The sequence below is a fragment of the Fulmarus glacialis genome, unplaced genomic scaffold (genome assembly GCF_000690835.1).
Source record: "Fulmarus glacialis isolate BGI_N327 unplaced genomic scaffold, ASM69083v1 scaffold21300, whole genome shotgun sequence".
Lineage (NCBI taxonomy): Eukaryota > Metazoa > Chordata > Aves > Procellariiformes > Procellariidae > Fulmarus > Fulmarus glacialis.
Window position 1 is genome coordinate 40,236 of NW_009186155.1, and position 20,141 is coordinate 60,376.

Genomic DNA, 20,141 nt, shown 5'->3' on the forward strand with positions numbered 1-20,141 from the left:
GAAACCCTGTTCCTATAAGATCTGTTGAGACATAGAACTTCATATTTAATAAACAAAATGAAAAACGTTAGGAAATTAATGTTCTAACAAAGAGGAAAAGTTTTAATGTGTGAAACAGTCACTGTAAATCTCAGAATAATGTAACCGGGCTGGAGATGGCAATGAAAAATGGAAACTATTCCTTTCTGGCAAAGTACATTTAGTTATTCTTCGATGGGAAGACCGACATGAAAGATTTGTAGTAATGAGTTTTCTGAAGAAGTAAAAGAGAAATGACCCCTGTGACACTTCCTATAATACTTCTCCAGTTCCTTATCTGTGCATTTCGTGTGGTTTGCAAAACCACTTAGTGTCTATATGAAAATGCGCTTTACCTTGTTCTCAGAACCAAGAGCATTGTGCCAGATCGCCGTCTGCAGGAATTTCACAGATAAAATCTCTTGCTACTATTATTCCAGAAAAAATAATCATCTTGGAAGGCTCAGCCTTAGTCTGGCAGTATCACAGAGACACCTGGGATCTGTGGACAGTAATAATATATAAAGTGGTTTCACAGTAGATAAGATTAGAATGAACGTGTTTACTAATGAAGAGAAAAACTCCTGGGGTCGCTAACTCTACCTAGAAAAACATGCAACATACATATTGAAGTTTAAGACATCTGGAGTCCAACGTGAATAATAAAGAAAGACTGAAGAAGAAAGAGAGTGAGGAAGAAGATGGTACATCACTTTTACCTCTTCCTGAGCTTTCAGCTTGCAAGAAGTAATTCCCTTCTGAACATCAGCTGCAGAGGACTTGCTACTCATCTGAACAATGCAGTGTCCCACAATCACTGGCCATCCAAGAAATACACAGTTTTGGGTTCTCTGACCTTTTATTTCCTTGTTTTGAGTGGGAGAAGCAGAGCTGCTCCTGAACTAGGTAACTCTCTACCCACCTGAGATTTCCCCCATGCGCAATAAATCCACACCTGCTATTTGTTGCAGCTCTCCTCTACCACTTACCACTTTGCAGTTCTCCCAGGTGCTTCATAAATATTAGGTAAGCCTTGGTATTTAGAAACTGGGAAACTGAGGCAGAGATTCACTGTCATATCAAAGTGAACCAGATCTCAGCCCAGGCTTTGGTCATGATTCCTCCTCTGTTCTCAGCTCATTTCTAGGGCTTCCTAACCAGCTCCTTTCACTGCTTGCTTCCAATAGCAGATCTGATGCCTGCAGTACAAAAATCAACATGTGCTTTCTGCAAAAAAACAATTCTACAGACTAACCTTAATAAAAGCTTGACATTTTGGAAGAACACACAAGAAAACTCCAAAGCTCCTTAATGAAAACCAGCACATACAGATTCACGGAAACTATGCTGAAGGGAAGCCTTCTGCAGTGCTTGCCAGCTCTCGTTCTTCCAAGAATGTACCATACACAGCTCTCTATTTTTGCTCTACTACAAACTGCCTCAATCCCAATTTCCAAATTAACTAAAAATCAAATCACAAGGTAAATCTTTATGAAGTTCTTTGTCTAATCACCTACTTATTTTTGAATCCTACAGAAGAAACCAATTAAACAGAGAAGAAAGACGAATAAAACCCCCAATTACTATCATGTATTGCTAACACGTGGTCTATGCAAAGAATGATTTTCCCTGCAAAGTCATACTTTGATAAGTCCCCCCACAATGTAGGTAAACTTTCTTTCTTCCAGAAATTCCTTGTGGATTTTGACAGCTGTTTAAGAACTATAATGTGAAGTTTCAACTAAATGTCCACCAACCTAGTTCACACAGGTTTGCACTGAATCTTAGTGGAGTGGTAAAGTTTACTAACTTGTATTTATCCATGCTGCAGGCAGCCAGACCTTGGCTGCTGTAGGCATAGGAGTAGACCTGCACAGATCACAGCTTTCTACTCAGCAGGTAGCCTAGTTCTATTCAGTTGCTAATATTCTGGAGCCTAGAGACATTTGAGATACCCTAAGGTCCTCCAGCACCTTAGTCCAGTTGTAAGCTGGGAAGGCATGGGTCTTCCATAAGTCCTGTGCCACTTCTGCAAGACCTGTGTTTGGGTTCCCTGGGGCTCTCAATTAGCACAGGAAGCCTACAATTAGGCAATGAGTGCACCAGGGCTGGGATTCAGCCCCAGATGCAGAAGCATAATGTAAAGTCTCTACAATAGGAAGCAGGAAGCTGCAGATTGCAGCGCTGAGTCAATGGGGCCAATGTGTTCCGTAGAGTACAGCGCAGGCACTGCCGTTTGGGCAGCTGTACAGCCCTCCACTGACCGTGTTGGCTAGCTTTTCATTGCCTATAAGGGGAGTCGTCTGAGTAATACCAAATGATAGATAGCCAGAGTAGTTTCTATACACTGTGGTTTCTGTATCCATTCCTGGTACTTATTTATTTAAAAATAGACCTCTGTGATTTTTGACATATGGCATCACCCTTACAATGTAGTTGCGAGTCAATTTTTGTTAAGGGAGAGGCTTGCAACTCAATGTAAAAAATTAGCTTCTGAAAACTATCCATTTCTCTGATACAGGTTTTGCAAGAAGAGAAACCAGGTTTTGAACTAAGCTACCCAGGGTGTAACATCCTACTTAGAAACAGCAGAAGAGTCTGGTAATGATCTGCATGAGTTAATAAGCTTTCCAATGGGACCTTTATTATTCCGTGGACAAAATAAAATGTATCTGATTAACCATCTTATATTAAAAATGCACAAAACAGATCAAAAGGAAATATGCATTCTCTTAATGCCAAAACAGCTGCTGACTTGTGCATGGTTTGTTTCCCTAGTGTTCCTTCCAGTCTTTTGATATTTCCAATTTAGCTCTTCCCCCCCAGTCATGGGCGGACACTCTTATGTGTGCTGGGAAATAGAAAGAAGGTGAAAAGAATTATTTCCTATAACCAGAAGCAATCTTAAAAAAACCTTCTAGTCTAGAATTCTGGATATTGAATTATCTACATAAATAATTGCTAGACATTCTTCAGGTATTTTGTTATACTATTCTGAGCTGCCATGTATCCAACGTAAAGGAGCCACAAACTATTTGATCATTAAGACTACATCTTAATGTTCTCTTCGATAAATTAAGTGAGCTTACATGTCCCTCAGACGCAATTGCTTAGCCAACCCTTTCAAACTTGCAGTGTTTCTATGGAAGTATAAACATGAGAACTGAAGGTATTATTTTGGAATCGGTCCTAATAATGCTGCAACAAGAGTTAGTGTGGCAAGTTTTGCTCATGCATGGAAGATGTGCATTTGCTTTTGTCTTCCACACAGAATTGGTCTTCACATTAAGTGCAAAATCTTCCATAAATCCCAAGTCTTTTTCAGCATCACACGTTGTTAGAGTATTATCACACTATAAATGTAATCTATGTTGAGTGCTGACTGCTTTGCTTCTAAATCTTGCATAGCGTTTGGCTGTCTTTTCTCAGAGACTATGGAGGAAAAAAACCATCTCCTCTTAATAATCTTTTCATGTGTTGGAGGAGAATTCCCTTAAGCCAGACAAGTCTGTTTGCTGAACACAGTTTTGTCTGGAATACAAACTGGTCATTTAGGTATTGTGGCTTTGGTTTTGAAAACACAGACTAGGATATGGCAATTCACGTTCTGTGGGGACTCACTACAGAGAGAGGATCGGGTTGACAGGCCCTTAGCAGCTCATTCTGCTGCAAAAACAAGCTGCATTTTTTGGATTAATTTGGCTTCCTGAGTGTGGGAGCTTTTGTGCCTTATCTCTCTGTACTGCAGGTACAATCCAGATCAGACTGTATCACGTTTCCATTATCTGCTAATGTCCTGAAATAAAAGAAAAAAAAATAGCAACACCAGAAGGCAATCACAAAACTATGATTGAGGATTTTCTATAAATCTTGACTTTTAATGACCTACCAATCACATGGTGTATGTGTTTAAATGCAATTATATATATCTACTATATTTAACTCACTTTATCTGTAGTTTATATAGTTACTAAATGTTGTTATTAAAACAACTGTTACTTTTAAATTCTGATGTCACTTCTTTGGCAACCATATTTAAAGCATCATCATGACTTACAGATTTTGCAACCTATTTCACAGAAATAGGTTATTTCATAAACAACTTCTAAGTACACAGGCTTGGAAAACTTAAAATTAATTCACCATATTAAGAAGGCATTTTACATGCTTCTCTATGACGAAAGTTTCTTCCATTAAAATTAAACATAAACATGACCTGATTACCAATAACCAGTTTTAAGAAATCATTGGTATGGAACTGTCTTCCAAAACGAACAACTACTCTAGCTTATTGCTTTCAATAATTTGAAATAATTATTGAATAATTATTGAATAATTTGAATAATTTTAGTGTAGAACACATCAAGTTCGTAGGTCCAACCCTTTGAACTTATAAAGGATAACCACTGAACCATAAAAAGTAAATCCAGCAGAATTAACTGCAATTACATTAACTTAATTTCCCCATTATGATAAATCTTTGGAAAGGGCTAAAAGGATTTTTACAGTGAAGACTCTCATGGAGTCCTTATGCAAACTTAGTTTACAGTTCTTCACTGCTTATGGATTAGGAAATTAGAAATCTTAGTTAAACATGCAGATCTGCCAGAGATATGATTATGGGTAAGTCGTTCAGTCTCTCGGTTCCTTGGCTTTAACAGAAAAGCCAGTGCTTTTCTTTTTCCACCATTTGCTTATCTGGTCTGACTGTGGGCTCCCTGAAGACAGAGACTGACTCTTATCATGTGCTTGCACAATACCTTAAAGAATTAGGGTTTGAGTTTTATCCAGGCCTTGAATATAATGTAATATAATCAATAACGAGGATTTTGCAGTAGTGTTAGTTAGTTACTGTAACTCCTTTTGAAAATGAAAATACACTTTCTGTACACAAAGAATTCTGGTTTTGGAGTACTTGGCGATTATGCTAAAAATGTTTTCCAGTTTTAACAAAAGGAATATTGTTGATATCCAGCTTTTGAAAGCAGCAGCTTGAGCTTTCTTTGAACTAGCTTTCTGTAACATTCTTATCAGTTTTGTGCCAAACACGGTATTTAATATCAAAGATAATCAGCTGGAGCAACCCCTGCTGTCTTTATGCAGAAATATTTTGCAGTTTTTCATTGTTTTAAGTTTTAGATGAATAACTTCTTATTCCTTTTATCCTCTGAGGTACTTTGAACACTGTGCAAACATATAAAGTACTTGGCTCAACACATTTACTTCAGTTTTTTCTTTTAAAGAAGGATAGACATTGGAGACTGCATCCACAGTTCAGCATTCATCTTGATCGGAAACATTCATCTTCATCAGAAACAAAGCGGAGCCATACTTCAAAGACTATTTAATTTTTTTCTACTTTTTTTTGTAATAAACAAGGAGTTGTTTACGAACAACAGTAGAAATAATGGGGCCTATCTTCCTATGAAGTTGTGTCTTGCAGTTGGATTCACTGAATGTCTAATAGGGTGGAAAGTCTCATGGATGCTCTTCCCATAACTGGGTCATTTGTGGCCAGGCTCTCCTTGATGGATACTCTGGTATCTAATCAGGGGTAAGTTTACACTGCAGCCTTTCTCTGAGTTGGCAGTGACAGACCCATTTTTTCCTCTCCAGCCTGTAGAGGCTGTAATATCTCTGAGAATACTAGCCCACACTCAAATGTGGTTGAAATTGCATTACTGATAGAAGTTTGCAGTTGGGGATGGGCAAAAATTCCTACTTGCACATGCCACGTGATTGTGTAAGCCTCAATGTTTAGGAAAACAGACTAAAAGTTAAAGAATTAGCCTGTGTCGTGGTAGCTCTAGCTTCTGATGTGCTGTAAAATGCCCGAGAGAGACCAGTCATTGGCGAGAATATGTCTAAATGCAATGAGAATCTGGCCTCCCAACACTTCTGAAGCAAATACCAGCGAAGCCCATTCCAAGAAAAACAGAACAAAACAAGAATGCTCCATTCCTCTCCCTAAAAGAAAGGAATGGCCTCTGCTCAGATTGCCTAAAAGGATGTATTGCAAGGGAAAGTTTGGCTTGCTTGTTCTTTGGCTAGCACACAGCCTAACTACTACAGAGTGGCAACTTACAGAAATTCCACCAGCTTAACTACACCGTTGTACGAGTGGATACATGTACCATCAGTGCAAACTGCAGAGTGGCCCCTTGCATCATTTTACAAAAGGGTTATAAATGATACACTGCCAAATAGTAATAAAAATGTACTTCCTCAATTTCTAATTCGGTATCTCTGCAGTGGAACCGAAGTGTAAAAACCACTTTTTTTTTTATGAGGCAATGATCATCAAATACGGTAGCCAAGGACTTTGAAAACTATCAGAAAAAATGAAGCTTTATGCCAACATTTTGCTATCAACTGTTAAAAATTTATTGTGTCTGTCTGTGACTTTAGCAATCTACTCTGCAAAAGGATGTGGGTATGCATTGGCCCAACTTTATTTTGATTTTTGCATCTGTTTTAAATGCTTTCACATAGACCGTTGTACTGAACCTGTAAAAACAAAATCCAGACTGCTATTGTCAACTAAGGCTATGTTTAGCAAACATGAAATAAAATTTAACTGTTAGAAAAGATGTCCTTAACATCTCCCTTACAGTCTTGCATCTTACCTATCCCATGGCTTAATTGCAAACGTTGATGACACGATAGGAAATGATCACCTCTCTATTCTCAAACGATTCGCAAACTGTTCATTTCAAATTACACACAGATACTATCTAGCAAACTTTAAAAAGACTAATTGGTAAATCCCTTTGATTACTAGGTAACATACACTGATTTTTTAAATGTTTGTCTACAGCATATAAATAATATTAGGAAACCAGAAGTCCCTGAGACAGCTGTTTACACTGTCAGAAAAAAAATCTGTTGAGTGCCTGAAATCTGTGCAAACGCAGTACACAGAGTGGAATAGTTTTAGACTAAGATCATTTAAACAAAGGATGGGAGGTGAAACATTCCACCAAGGAGCCTGACATTGTAGATTTTTGGAAATACCCTCTGAGCTTCTTTGGTGCATGATGAATATCTGTATGAAAACAAACCCTGTTATATGAGATTAAGTTCGTTTTTATGTGTGTCCCACTGTCAGCCCTACTGGCCTATCCTAGGCTGCTTTTCAGAAAGTAGAATCAGGCACTGACCATGCTGCCGAAGAGGGTGTCCAGAAATGATAGCTAAACTGAAAATCCCTAGTCGAGATAAGAGCAGGGAATTATTTCTCACACTTTATCTCTTAAAACAGTAGACCTCCTACTTGCAAGCTAGATACAGAACCCGTTTCTGATATTAGAGAGTTAGGAGACCCTTGATCATGATCTCATGAGCTACAGAAAGACCTAGTTTTGAAAATTAGAGTACAAAATATGATTATTTATTAGTTATAACCTTCCTTTTCCTTTCCTAAATAGCCAGAAAATACACAAAAGATAGTGCCAATACACTACACAGAATTGCTAAACAAGATTGCCTTGAAAAGAATTGCATTGCTTTCACAGACTATACGGCACTGTGGGATGTTATAACAATATAAAGGCAGTAACTTTAGATGGCATATGGGAAACATTTATGGACTTTATTCCTCCTGAATAATGCAGTCCTCAGCCAGAGCAACCTTTATATGTCACTCTGTCACAAGCTCTCAGCAAATATGCATTATTACGTGGCCTTGTGTTATAGAATATTTCCAGACAGGCTGATATGAAGAGGCACCATCTCCAGAAGAATGGCAGCACGCACAGCTGCACTAAATAAAGGAACACCCTGGTTGATTGGAAGAGTAGATTACACAGGTGTCTTCTGCTGATAGTGTTGTTATTCTGCTTGTGCCTTCTGAGAAGTGGGAAAAGAGGCCCTTTCTGGTCTCCCCCCAAAATGCTTCCTGAGCCCAGAGAGCCTCCATGAGGGCAGCGCTGTGGCCGGAGGGGCAAGCTGGAAACACAAATGCGTGTAGTACATGGGTAAATCAGCTTAAGCTATCTGTTTGACACATTAGACTTATTTCAAAAGTCCTCCTTGAGGCAATGGTAGAAGTCAAAAAGCAGAGTCAAAAAGACTTGAAATTCAGAAAACCCCATCAGTGTGAAATCCCTCTCCTGTTTGTGTTTACATGTGCTGCTCTGCTCTTACTCTGCCACCTCCCATGCTCTCCGTTCCCATCACCTGGCTCCCCCAGTCCCTCCCTGATTCATCTTTGTCTCACACACATGGCCTTACACACCTCTGCATTTAGGTCAAGAGATTTTCCTTCCCCCCATCTCCTCTGCTGCTCATGGAGAGCAGCAGGCATCTGAGCTTCAGTGTTCAGTGACAAGGATGTACCAAGGATCCACGTCAAACGATGGAAGAAGAAGTCTTATTTAATCCCAGCAATGACCTGTGGCTGGAGGAGTTCAGCACAAACCAAATCTGTGGAAAATATGACAGTCTTTGCAGACTGAGGACCACACCCCATACAGGTTTCAGCAGATTCACAGGTGCGGCAAACGACCAGGTTCCTATTGGGAGAGTGAGCTCTCCACCAAATATCACGACTCTGCATGAAAACACCAACAATTGTGCTGTCGTATCTGTCATGAGCTAAAGGCTAAATCTACAACTATTTTTAAATGTAAATTTCAATCTCCATTTAAATATGAAGATCTGATGATCTAAAGCAAGACAAGATTGTTAAGAACAGATGACTGGAACAACTAATATAGCCAAAAAGAGTAGACAAGCTCTCTTGAGTTTTAACCTCATAGGCTGATGTAAAAGAAAAAAAAAAATTTCTTCTTATCAAGGTAGCCTTCACTGTAGAGGTAGCAACTGAGATACCTATTACATAGCAATTATAGCAACTGAGCTATATTGTAGACTCAATTCAAAGTGTTGTGGTTTAAAACACCGATGGGTGAGGAATTGGTTGGATGGATGCATCCAGAGGGTAGCGGTCAACGGCTCAATGTCCAGATGGAGATCGGTGATGAGTGGTGTCCTGCAGGTCCGTATTCGGACCGGTACTGTTTAACATCTTCATCAATGACATAGACAGTGGGGTCGAGTGCACACTCAGCAAGTTTGCAGATGACACCAAGCTGAGTGGTGCGGTTGACACACCTGAGGGATGGGATGCCATCCAGAGGGACCTGGACAAGCTTGAGAAGTGGGCCCATGTGAACCTCATGAGGTTCAACAAGGCCAAGTACAAGGTCCTGCACCTGGGTTGGGGCAACCCCTGGTATCAATACAGGCTGGGGGATGAAGGGATTGAGAGCAGCCCTGCCGAGAAGGACCTGGGGATGAAAAGCTGGCATGAGCCGACAATGTGCGCTCGCAGCCCAGAAGGCCAACCGTATCCTGGGCTGCATGAAAAGAAGCGTGGCCAGCAGGTCGAGGGAGGTGATTCTGCCCCTCTACTCTGCTCTGGTGAGACCCCACCTGGAGTACTGCGTCCAGCTCTGGAGCCCTCAGCACAGGAAAGACAGGGACCTGTTGGAGCGGGTCCAGAGGAGGGCCACGAAAATGATCAGGGGGATGGAACACCTCTCCTATGAAGAAAGGCTGAGAGAGTTGGGGTTATTCAGCCTGGAGAAGAGAAGGCTTCAGGGAGACCTTATTGCAGCCTTTCAGTACTTAAAGGGGGCTTATAAGAAAGATGGCGGCAGACTTTTTAGCAGGCCTGTTGCAACAGGACAAGGGGCAACAGTTTTAAATGAAAAGAGGGTAGATTCAGACTAGATACACAGAGGAAATTTTTTACGATGAGGGTGGTGAAACTCTGGAACAGGTTGCCCAAGAGAGGTGGTAGATGCCCCATCCCTGGAAACATTCAAGGACAGGTTGGATGGGGCTCTGCACAACCTGATCTAGTTGAAGATGTCCCTGCCCACAGCAGGGGGGTTGGACTAGATGACCTTTAAAGGTCTCTTCCAACCCAAATTATTCTATGGTTCTATGATTCTAAAATTTAATCAGAATTTTCTAGACACGGCATTTATGTTCTTCAAATGAGTAAATAATGCAAGACTATTTAAATGATGTATTTCCTTGTAATGGTGCAATATCATCTGTTTCAAAACTTCCAAATTTTTAATAGATATTCTACAGTTTTACTAAAGGTCTTAAAAAATTTACTGGGTAGTATTTTGGTATTCTTCTGGTGGTAAACACAAAAGTCTCAAATAAAAAGAATGACCTAAAAAGAAGTTATATGGCTTACACATTTAACTTCCAGGAAAATGAAGGCACTTGCTTCCTGATCCCACTCCTTAGGTCTAAAAGGCCTTAGAACAGTTATATAGCATCAGCCCTGATTCTCCACCCAGCTCTGTATCCCATCACTGGCAATAGTCAAGCCCAGATGTCGCATAAGATGACAGGAGAAAACTTAAATAGCAGATATGGGATCACCTCCTTCTTCTGAAGTCTTGCAGTCCCTAATAAACAAAGACAGTCTTCAGCCTAGAAGTACGTAATTTTATATCCTGTCTCCTTATTTTCTTTTCTAATTGGACTTTTCAGTTTATAGCTTTTTCCTGTGTTTTTAGAAGGCTAGAGAAGAATGACTGAGGGAGGAAAAAAGCTTCTGCAGTGAGTTGTTAAAATGGCAGTTACCAGAGAAGCGTAAAAAATTGGAGGAGTGAAAGAGGATCCTAAACTGCGGGCTACATCACGTAGCAGAGGCACCATAAGCTGGACAGAAATTCAAGTGCAGCAGTAAGGCAGACAGCCTGGAAGTGCAATTGAAAGCGGGCTTTGAAAACCTGACACTCTCCGCTGGAGAAGGAGAGCGGGTTTGTTTCTCTGGACATTGGATAAGGGCACATGATCTCACAGAAATATGGCATCCACTGGCATTCCATATATTGGATTTTTTTCGGCCTATACATATATATGAAGATACACATACATTTTAAAATATGCATTGTACATTCAGACACTGAACAATCAGCAACACATTTTCAGTTTATCAAAAAAACAGATAAAAAAAGACAGTAACTGTTCCTGAGCTGGAAATAAAAGATGTAAAAGTCTTATTTAAGACCAAGTGAGAATTCCCTGTGCATACAGACTTACAGAAGGCTTTCAGTGAATTTAGGGTTATCTTTAGCATTTCTATTTTAATTTTGTATTCTGAAAAATATATTTGACAATGATCAGAACTGGCAGTCAGGCTAATAATTTGACATACATTAACGAGTGATGTGATAAAGGGAAAGCTCTGTTGTCAAATGTTACAGAAATCTTGGTGTACTGCAGATTATCAGATGAGTCACAACTGTATTTCCTATTCGTATTCCTTCCAGTCCTTCATGGAATGATACATTATTTTAAGCTGGATGTAGCTGTTGAAAGCAAAGAAAATCCTACATTCTCAACATAGGATTTACACAAACATTTTCGACCTGATCCTTAGATCCAATAGCTCAAGATACTATTAGTTCTTTCAAGAACCATTTACAGAATTTCCCTCTGTAAAAGAAAATGTAACCTTGTGAATAACAAGTAAATTATGGGGTGTTCGTATTATGGGAGTAAAGTGTTTTTTTTATAGCACTGTTCTCATAAACTATGTGCTTTGCTACATAAGCTACCCCCAACTATAAAAACTCTGTTGCCAGATAAAAATAAATGTAGCTGTTCTAAAACCTGGAAAGATACATATAAACTGTTCCTCCATTTAACAGAACAGTACTTCAAAAGACAATTATGCAAATTAAATAATTAATTATTGTGCTTTTCAGTGCCCCAGTTCAATAAAAAGCAGTCACACAAATCTTTTAAGATTTCAAACAGTGTTTTGTTGCTTTAAATGATGTGTCTCTTGAAACTCACATGAAGCAGTGATGCATTTTTAATTGCGCAATTAAAATAATTTTTCATGGTTTCTAAATGGATTAGTTCTAAAATTGCTTGTCTACTGGATAAACATTTCTGCAGAGCAGTTATCCGATATCACATTTCTAGACAATGTCTTCTTTGTCATCTTGTCCTGTTTCTCGTCCTCCTTCAAATGTTTTCACTGAAAAGAATTTATCCTTCTCTTTAGTAAACTTCAAAACCTTTCTTAGTAAATCTGCAGCAAAAATCCTGTTATATATAAATAAAATTTAGCTCCAGTACACAATGCAACACTTGGGGTGTTTGAAATTAAGAACACATTCCATATTTTGTGCCTTAAGTCCATTTATAACACAATTCCCTTGGAATAGAAGGGAATACGGTATAATTAGGAATTTAATGTAATTCCGACCCACTAATGGATGGAAGAACATGGCTGGAACTCAGCCCTGGAGAAATATATAGGATTGATAAGCAGTTACTTCAGCCCGTTTTCTGCAACAAATTTCTTCACGGAACAAGCTTTGTTTAACTTACTGGAGCTTTTTTCCCTAAATTACACTAACTAAAGTTTACTCTTTATGCTTTAAGAAAATATTTACTATGATGTCCACCTCTAGTTTTTTTCCTATTTCAAAGAAAAAATAAGGAAATTTTGTCTGCCTGATATATTATGTCCAGTGCTCTCGGAGAAGAGAGGGTCTGAAGGACAGCAGCTAAACTCTTCTGCCCAAAATCTATAGTGGCAAAAGGAAGATAGAAACTAGAAACTGAAATTTTGAATTTTCAATGGTTCTGATATGAAAGAAGACCTTAAAAAAATTCTGGAAACCTGCTCCTGCCCAAATGTATTAGAAGCTCCACTGTATGCTGTTTCAGAAATGAACTGTGTTCCTTGGTATCTGCAGTGACTGGGTGAAACTACCAGTGCCTACCCTGAAGCTATACATTTGTTGTGAGGAACACAGAGGGAGAGCAGCAAAAGATACATTATAAAAATATATTATTATTTTGGACATTTTCTTATATAATTGCTCCTATTTTGATGGTATAAACTTCACATACTCTTAAACAAGCTCTTCACTACTTCAAAACCTGTCTCTCAAAACCTGTCCTATATGTATAATTCTTTGCTTTGAATGTTCTGGTTGGTCTTTCAGAAGAAACCAGTTACTGTCAATCAAATACAAATATATTAAAAAAAAATCCACTCACAGGTTAGTAGTTTCAGCAAATTATCTGATGATTGCTTTAGTTATGTTTGTGTCCCTTATCTATTTAGATAGTGAGGTCTCCAGAACATAAACTACATTTTATTCTGTATTAATAAGGTATTCATGTAATGAATAAGGCTTCACTTGAGCCTCTTTGCAATGCCAAAATATAAAGTCAATGAAAACCAGTAAGTCAGTAAGAGGACTCCAGGGAATGCTGTTCCTGTTTGAACACGAGAAAGAAACAGCTTCATGAAAATGGTACTTACAATCTAATAATGTGATTAAGATAATGCTACACAATATTTCTCAATGGAGACAGTAATTTCAAGTCTTTTCCCTCTGTTCTGTCCTGGTTTGCACGAAAAGCCTTGTTGAAGTATCTTGGAGCTTTCTGGCTGTCTATTAAATTTACTGAAACTGGCCAACAGGTTCCAAAGTTGCTGGCTGGATTACAGACAGAGGGACACAGCAGGATTTCCTTAGGAAGTCAGGCTAATCTGATTGTTTAAAAAATATCCAAAGTAAATTACATTTTATTTTCAATTTGCATTATATGAAACCAAATAAAATGCTTGCAGAAGTGAGCCTTTTTAATCCTTTATGTTTTTGCTTCCCCCCTATTTCATATAAATAGTTTCAATTTCCCTTATTTTTTCTCAGATTGTCAATTTGGCAGTTTCCTATTTGAACTAATCCTTAAAAAATCACATTTAAGATATTTCTTACTTATTTTCCTATATAAATTGGTGAAACATTAAAATGCAGTTTCAATATGTATTTCCACTGCTCATTTTAGTTTTACTGTAAAAGTTCCACAGGCAAAATTTCTTTTGGGCTGGAACAGCTGACTTTCCTGTCATAAAATGCTAAAACATATGCTGACTTAGGCTGTTTTGGATATAAGATTAATTTTCAGGTAGCACTTAATCATAAGGGTATTTACCAAAATATGGAAAATTTAACTGTCTTCAGCCATGTTACTATTGTTATTTGTAGTTCAATGAACACTGTTCTTATAAACCTCTTTTGTTACAACCTTAATTACCTAATGGACAACATTGCCAAATGTTTCAGATTGTTTTAATTTAATTAAGTGAGTACAGGGGCACTTCCTTTTTGCCTACTCTGTCATTATTTAGCCAAAGTACACATATTTAATACTGTCAGATTTCCATCATAAATAATTTCCTTCAGCCTTGCAATTTTATTTGTACTGTTCTTTGAATTTCCTTTAAATTCTTGAAATATTTCTGCTATGTTTTTTCCCAGAACTAAATTTCATTTTCTGTGTATGACCTTGTCAGCACAGTAAAGGATTCTTACTTTTTCATTAATGATGCAATATCTGAGCCAATGCAATACCATTTTTAACTACTGTTGCAGCTCTGCCTTTTCATTGTCCTCAGCACTGTAATTCTTAATTTCTCAGTGCTCCTCAGTCTTAAGATAATTTTTTACTAATGTCTCTATATCTCTGGAAGAGTGTAGAGTTCATTTTTCCCCCAATGCTAGATTTTCAAAATACGTTGTACAGTCCTCTCACTTTTATTTCTTTTTTGGATAGAGGTAAGCAGATGAGAAGGGAGTCACAACTGCAACTTACCAAGAGTTCGGAAAGGTCTTTGGTTTGGGGTATGGGAGAAGAAACCAGGTTTCAAAGCATTTGTAATCACAATGTCAAAATACTCTTCAAAATCATTCCTAGAAAGTAAAGAAAATTGAATTAGCTAAACTAATAAACTAGCTAAGATGCCACTAAATACTCTTTAAGACTTAAGAAAATAGCAAAACACTTCTTTTTTCCAATGCTTGTTCAGTGTCACTACTGCCCTTCTTTTCCTGAGATTGTCATAAGTGGGAAGACAGCTGGCTGAGAACCCACAGTGCTTTACCTTCAGGACCACTCATTATTTGTAAAAAGATGTTCCTTGACCCAGGGAGTTTTTAAATCTCAGGAGAACATTGACAGATGACATATTTTAATCTCAGGTGACAACATATGCATAGACAAGTATAGAAAGGTGTAAATGAAGGATTTTCCTTATAAAGCAGAATACATGAAGTCAAGTGATAGAGTAGGAAGTAACTGAAGACTAAAGATACTTAAACGCAGGTGCTTATATTGTTGGAATCCATACTGTACGTATGCAGTATTAGGCACAGGCCTAATGGGTGTCTAAGATGCCACTGTAGTCAACAGAGATCTAATTAATACAGCCAATTAAGTCTTAAAGAGTGATTTCACATACCCTAAAATTGAAATGCCATTTTGTTAGCTGAACTCTTTCTTCAGACTTCACTGGCTGCTCTGACTACATCCCCGCTGGTTACAGGGAGGTTAGACATGTGGCTCACAAATGAACACCTACCAAGTATGAGTCTTAATCTGCCAGCTGAATCACACCACTAAATTCAGATTTTTCAAAGATCATTAGGTCCATGAAAATATAGATCAATATCTGAACTGTGAAAATCCCATCAATTTAAATGGGATTGTACATTTGAGCATGGTATGTAAGTGGGACCTATTTATATTTACGTGTTTTTGAGAGACCTGTATGCAAGTCAGTAACATTACAAAGCCAATAGGAAAAACAGGCAACCTTGGGAAACATTCATGCCACCTTTCCTACTGTCAGATGGGCTATTTCTGGAGGAGCCAGTTATTCCTGCTCTAACAAGGGTCTTTTTTATTTTAAGGAATCTGTTAGACATCACTTAATACGTCATCAAGCTGGGAACTATAGCAAGAAATAATAACAATGCCTACCTACAAGTTTTGAAGATACTAAAATATAAAATTAGACAAATGTTGCCTAAAGAGTGGTTATTTTTTTTTATTATTGGAAAATGTAAACATTTCCCATCTGTGACATGTATTTTATTTTAGTAGAAATGTTTCAATGCTTAGGTGACTGTATTGCCTATAACATCCAAAGAAGGATGGATACTCTTGCATGGAACAAAGAAGTCCCAGATGGCAAGTCCAGGATGGGTACAGGCACTAAAATCTTATCAACAGGAGACGTTTACTGGAAGAAAACTAGCTAACCATGTCATTTTCAAATGATCTACAACTTCCCCCGAGACTGAGGTATCTTAACTAAAAAAAGGGATGCTCTCCCCATGAGCTTATCTCCAAGCTTTTATTTTAAAATTACATTCCAGTCTTAAAATAGAATGTCTTTAAATTTTCTTCCTCTAATGAAATTTTAGCTTTGTCTATTTTTCTCCACTTGTGACCATATGTAAACCTTCACTTTTTAAAAGAACCATAAGAAGTATGACAATGGCATGTTTTTTTAAAATTAGTTTCTGTGTGGAAGATTCCAGAAGTTGAGCACACTGGCATGGCTCTTCTGTCCTTAGGTGAAAAGTATCGATAGAGTTAAACTTTTCAGATTAGCATACGGTGCAAATAATGCTTCCACGGGTTAAGTTAAGCTTGCCAACGACTGGCAACAACAACAAAATGAAACCAACAATTCAGGAGCACAACAAAGACTTGTGGGAACAGTGGCGACTGCTTTGTGTAAAAAATTCAAAACAGAATGAACAGAGTTTTCACAAGATTCAGTTAAGTTTTTATTGATTTGTTGAAGAAAAAAATGTTTTGTGTGGAGAGATGTTACCTATGGCCTTTTTTGAATCATACTAAATCTCATGTACAAAGCTACTGATTTTATGAGAGCCTGTACCTTGTGTTACATTATTACGTAACATTATACATGATAAAATCTGTTCCAGTTACTGCTTGTGCTTGGCATTGTGGCCTGTGGTTACAGTAAATGGCTAGACAAAGGGTAGGTTGTATCTCAAATAACTTCAGCCATCTAAAAATTGCACGCTGAATTCACAGCTAGTGGTCTACACCACAGACAGAGCCAACGGAGAAACATCAACATTCTTAGAAGGCAATTCATCCCACCTATTTCAGACACAATTCTATGATACAGAATTAATTGCCAAGGATGATGCCCAGTGTTTTCTCTCCACTAACCACAGAGGGAATCAAAATGACCAGCTTTAAAAAATTCTTAGCTTTTAGATGGCTAAGATTCATGAAAAGGTGAAATGACACTCAGCTTCAGCGACTATGTGATGATTGACTTGTCTTTAGGTGTGCTCCTGCCAACACTTGCCAATGCTTAAATATTCAGTGAACTTGACATGCATTCTCATGGTAGGTAAGCCTGAAAAGTCACACCATGATGTTGCTACTTGTGTGAATGAACTCGCACTTGCTTCTGTATGTTTACATGCCTTATACACTGATCTCAGCAATGTGTGTGCTCTGGCCAGGAAACAGTTCTCATTTTATTTCGAAATGGGATTTTCTCTTAGACTTCCTCTCTCCTTACCAAAATGTCTTTCAGTTAAGGACAACTTGGTAAGATGAACACAACTGGGATAGTTTGCTCTTGAAATGGTAAATGATACACTTAAGCATGAATTTCCCAGCGCTGATTTTATGTGGACAATAATTTCTTAGCCAAAAAGGAACTTCTTAAATAAAGTGCAAGAAAGTTAACAGTTACAAGGTAAGAATATTAGGAGTAAGAGGCTAAAAATTCACACACATCTCTGCTTTTCATCTTTACCCTTAGTTTTTTTTTGATGTAATACTACACAGTTCTGAACTTCTCAGTGTGATACTGATTAATTGAAATTAATAAAGGACCTCATAGATGTAATTCATAAGGCTTGATGTCAAGAATAAAATGCAGTTAACCTGGTCAAATTAAAGTTAAAGGCAGAGATAACAGGTGTGAACCTAGACTATATTCCAGTATCGCAAAAAGCAGCACGGGTGTGTAGGGTCTTATTGTCCGATGTAAGAGGCATGGAACAAACAAAAGCGATAAGAAGTTTAGAATTATCTTCAGGAAAAAAATACTTCAGTAAGGTCTAATGGACAGTGGAGTACTCAGTTCTCCAGAAGATGTCTTGGAAGCCACATTGCATGAGTCACTGGAAAATGTAATTGTAATAAACACTGTAGGACATCGTACACTTATGTGGAAAGACAGTGTGATCCAGTATCCTTCCAGCAGATCATCTCTTTTCTGTCTTTTGAAGGCAACCGACTCTCTCTGCTACCTTGCTTACTGTCTTCCAGCAGGATTTCTACAGCTGCCTTAAACAGCTGAAACATTATTCACCAAGGAAAAGAAAGCCAAAATCATTATATGTGGCCAAGAATTTAGTTTTATACCAAATTTTCATTCAGAAAACAACTTGACAGATCTACACAAAAAAGTTAATTCATAGGCATCTTACTCATAAGGAGAATTGCTTTTTGTGAGGAGGTATGTTTTCCCCTCAAATGAGCAACTGTAATATTAATGCAAGGCAATAAGAACTGGCACAGCTAATGCTCAATTTAGCATTTAGCCCAGAGAGTACAAAAGAGAAGTGATACTGGCAGGACTGGTTTTGGAAGGTAGCTCTGTTTTTCACCTTATCTGTGGTGTTCTTACAGTGTTGCTGTACTCACTCTACTGTTCCCTTGCATATCCAGATAGCCAAGTTGGCTCACATTGCACTACTTTGTTTCTTTGATTCATTTATTGAATAGTCTCACCATGTCACCCACCCAGCTATTTGCATCACTAATTAATTAGTTTCTAGGGGTGTAAGTGATGGTTCTGCTGAATTTCACTGAATTTGACTTGCCCAGTCATGTTCTTAACATTACAGCTAAAAATAGCTGTTGTGATCAGCAACTACAATCTCAACCAATTGCCCAAGTGCAATGAACTACCTGTTTTTTCTGCTGTGATCTGTAAATGCACATTTCTCATGCACAACCATCTCTTGGAAATCACCATTAGGAATAAGTATTTGTAAGCTTTTCCATGCAGATTTACTGCAAGGAAATGAAATGTTACTACTACTTGCACTCACCACTGGAGAGAGCACAGAAACAAAGTGGCTTGAATAAGACAGTCTAGCAAAAACTTATGATAAAATTAGGATTCAGATGATGTATTGGGTGTTGGCCGGAAAGATATTCCCTGTCATCTTCAATCCCATCACGATACCCAGAAAAGATGCAGAATATAAGTGTGTGTGGGTCAGATACAGCTCACAGGCTCATAGATGGACTATGTTGCCTCAAGCACCCTGTAACACTCTACTAGAGACAGGCCCACCAGAAAACTCAGATCCAAATAATTCACAACACATGAAGAAACTCAGATTAACTTCCGTATAGCTGAGGCTTATCTCCAGTTGCTGTCTGGCAGATATAATTTGAAATGGACATTGCACTTACTTACCCAAGAATATGTTCACACAGGAGCCTGCAATAGTCACTGTGAGAACTAGTAATTAATAGCAGAATCTTCCCAGCACTCTTCAGTTGTTTCAGCCACTTTTTTACAGACTCGGGACATCTTTGTAAATATTTGTCTGGATGATTTTTCACTTCTGGGAAATACGTCCCACAGTCTTCTAAAAAATTAAAACATAATTATGTATTATCCAATCCTGCTCACAAACCACTTAATCCACACAACAAATATCCTTTTATGTGCAAACAACACAATTTTAAAAAGGCGAAGCAAAGCTTAAAATTTTCCCTGGGTTGTAACTCAATATAAACCAAAAAACTAATCAAACCAAGAGGATACACTGTAGCAGAAATAAGTTTGTATGACTTTTCTCTTTTATTATGGAATTTTCATAGTTATTTTGTTTGATGTTCTTTTGCTCATAAGAGTAAATAATACATAAATTACAGATTATAGTCTTACACAGCAAATAATTACTTCCTGTTGCCTTTGGTCAATTTTTGGATACTCAGTTTGTGATTTTAAAATGAGCTTAATGTTTAGAAAATGGTAAGGACCTGAATTTCCCAAGAACATCTGTTCAGTTACTTCTGACACTTTAGGTTATCATTGTCTGATCAATAACATCCATTTAATATTTTTGCATTTTTCACATTTATCTATGAATGATTAATAAAAAAAACTGGCCAAGACTCACAGGTATATGTGGAATACTAGGAACAGATGCAAAAAAACCCCCAATTCCAATTTCAATTCCAGCTTTAATAATGCT

At 37.9% G+C, this 20,141-nt stretch overlaps 1 protein-coding gene across 1 annotated transcript in view; it reads right to left on the minus strand.

The window, feature by feature from the left end:
• The window catches only part of NT5DC1 (5'-nucleotidase domain containing 1), a gene marked incomplete at its 5' end in the record, with an annotated part of 46,369 nt that extends 26,840 nt beyond the window's left edge, over positions 1-19,529 (minus strand). The window contains 2 exons of the mRNA XM_009586992.1: positions 14,677-14,774; positions 19,355-19,529. Coding sequence (XP_009585287.1) covers positions 14,677-14,774; positions 19,355-19,529 — 273 coding nt within the window. The remainder of the gene's footprint in view (positions 1-14,676; positions 14,775-19,354) is intronic.
• Between the last annotated feature and the right edge of the window lie 612 nt (positions 19,530-20,141).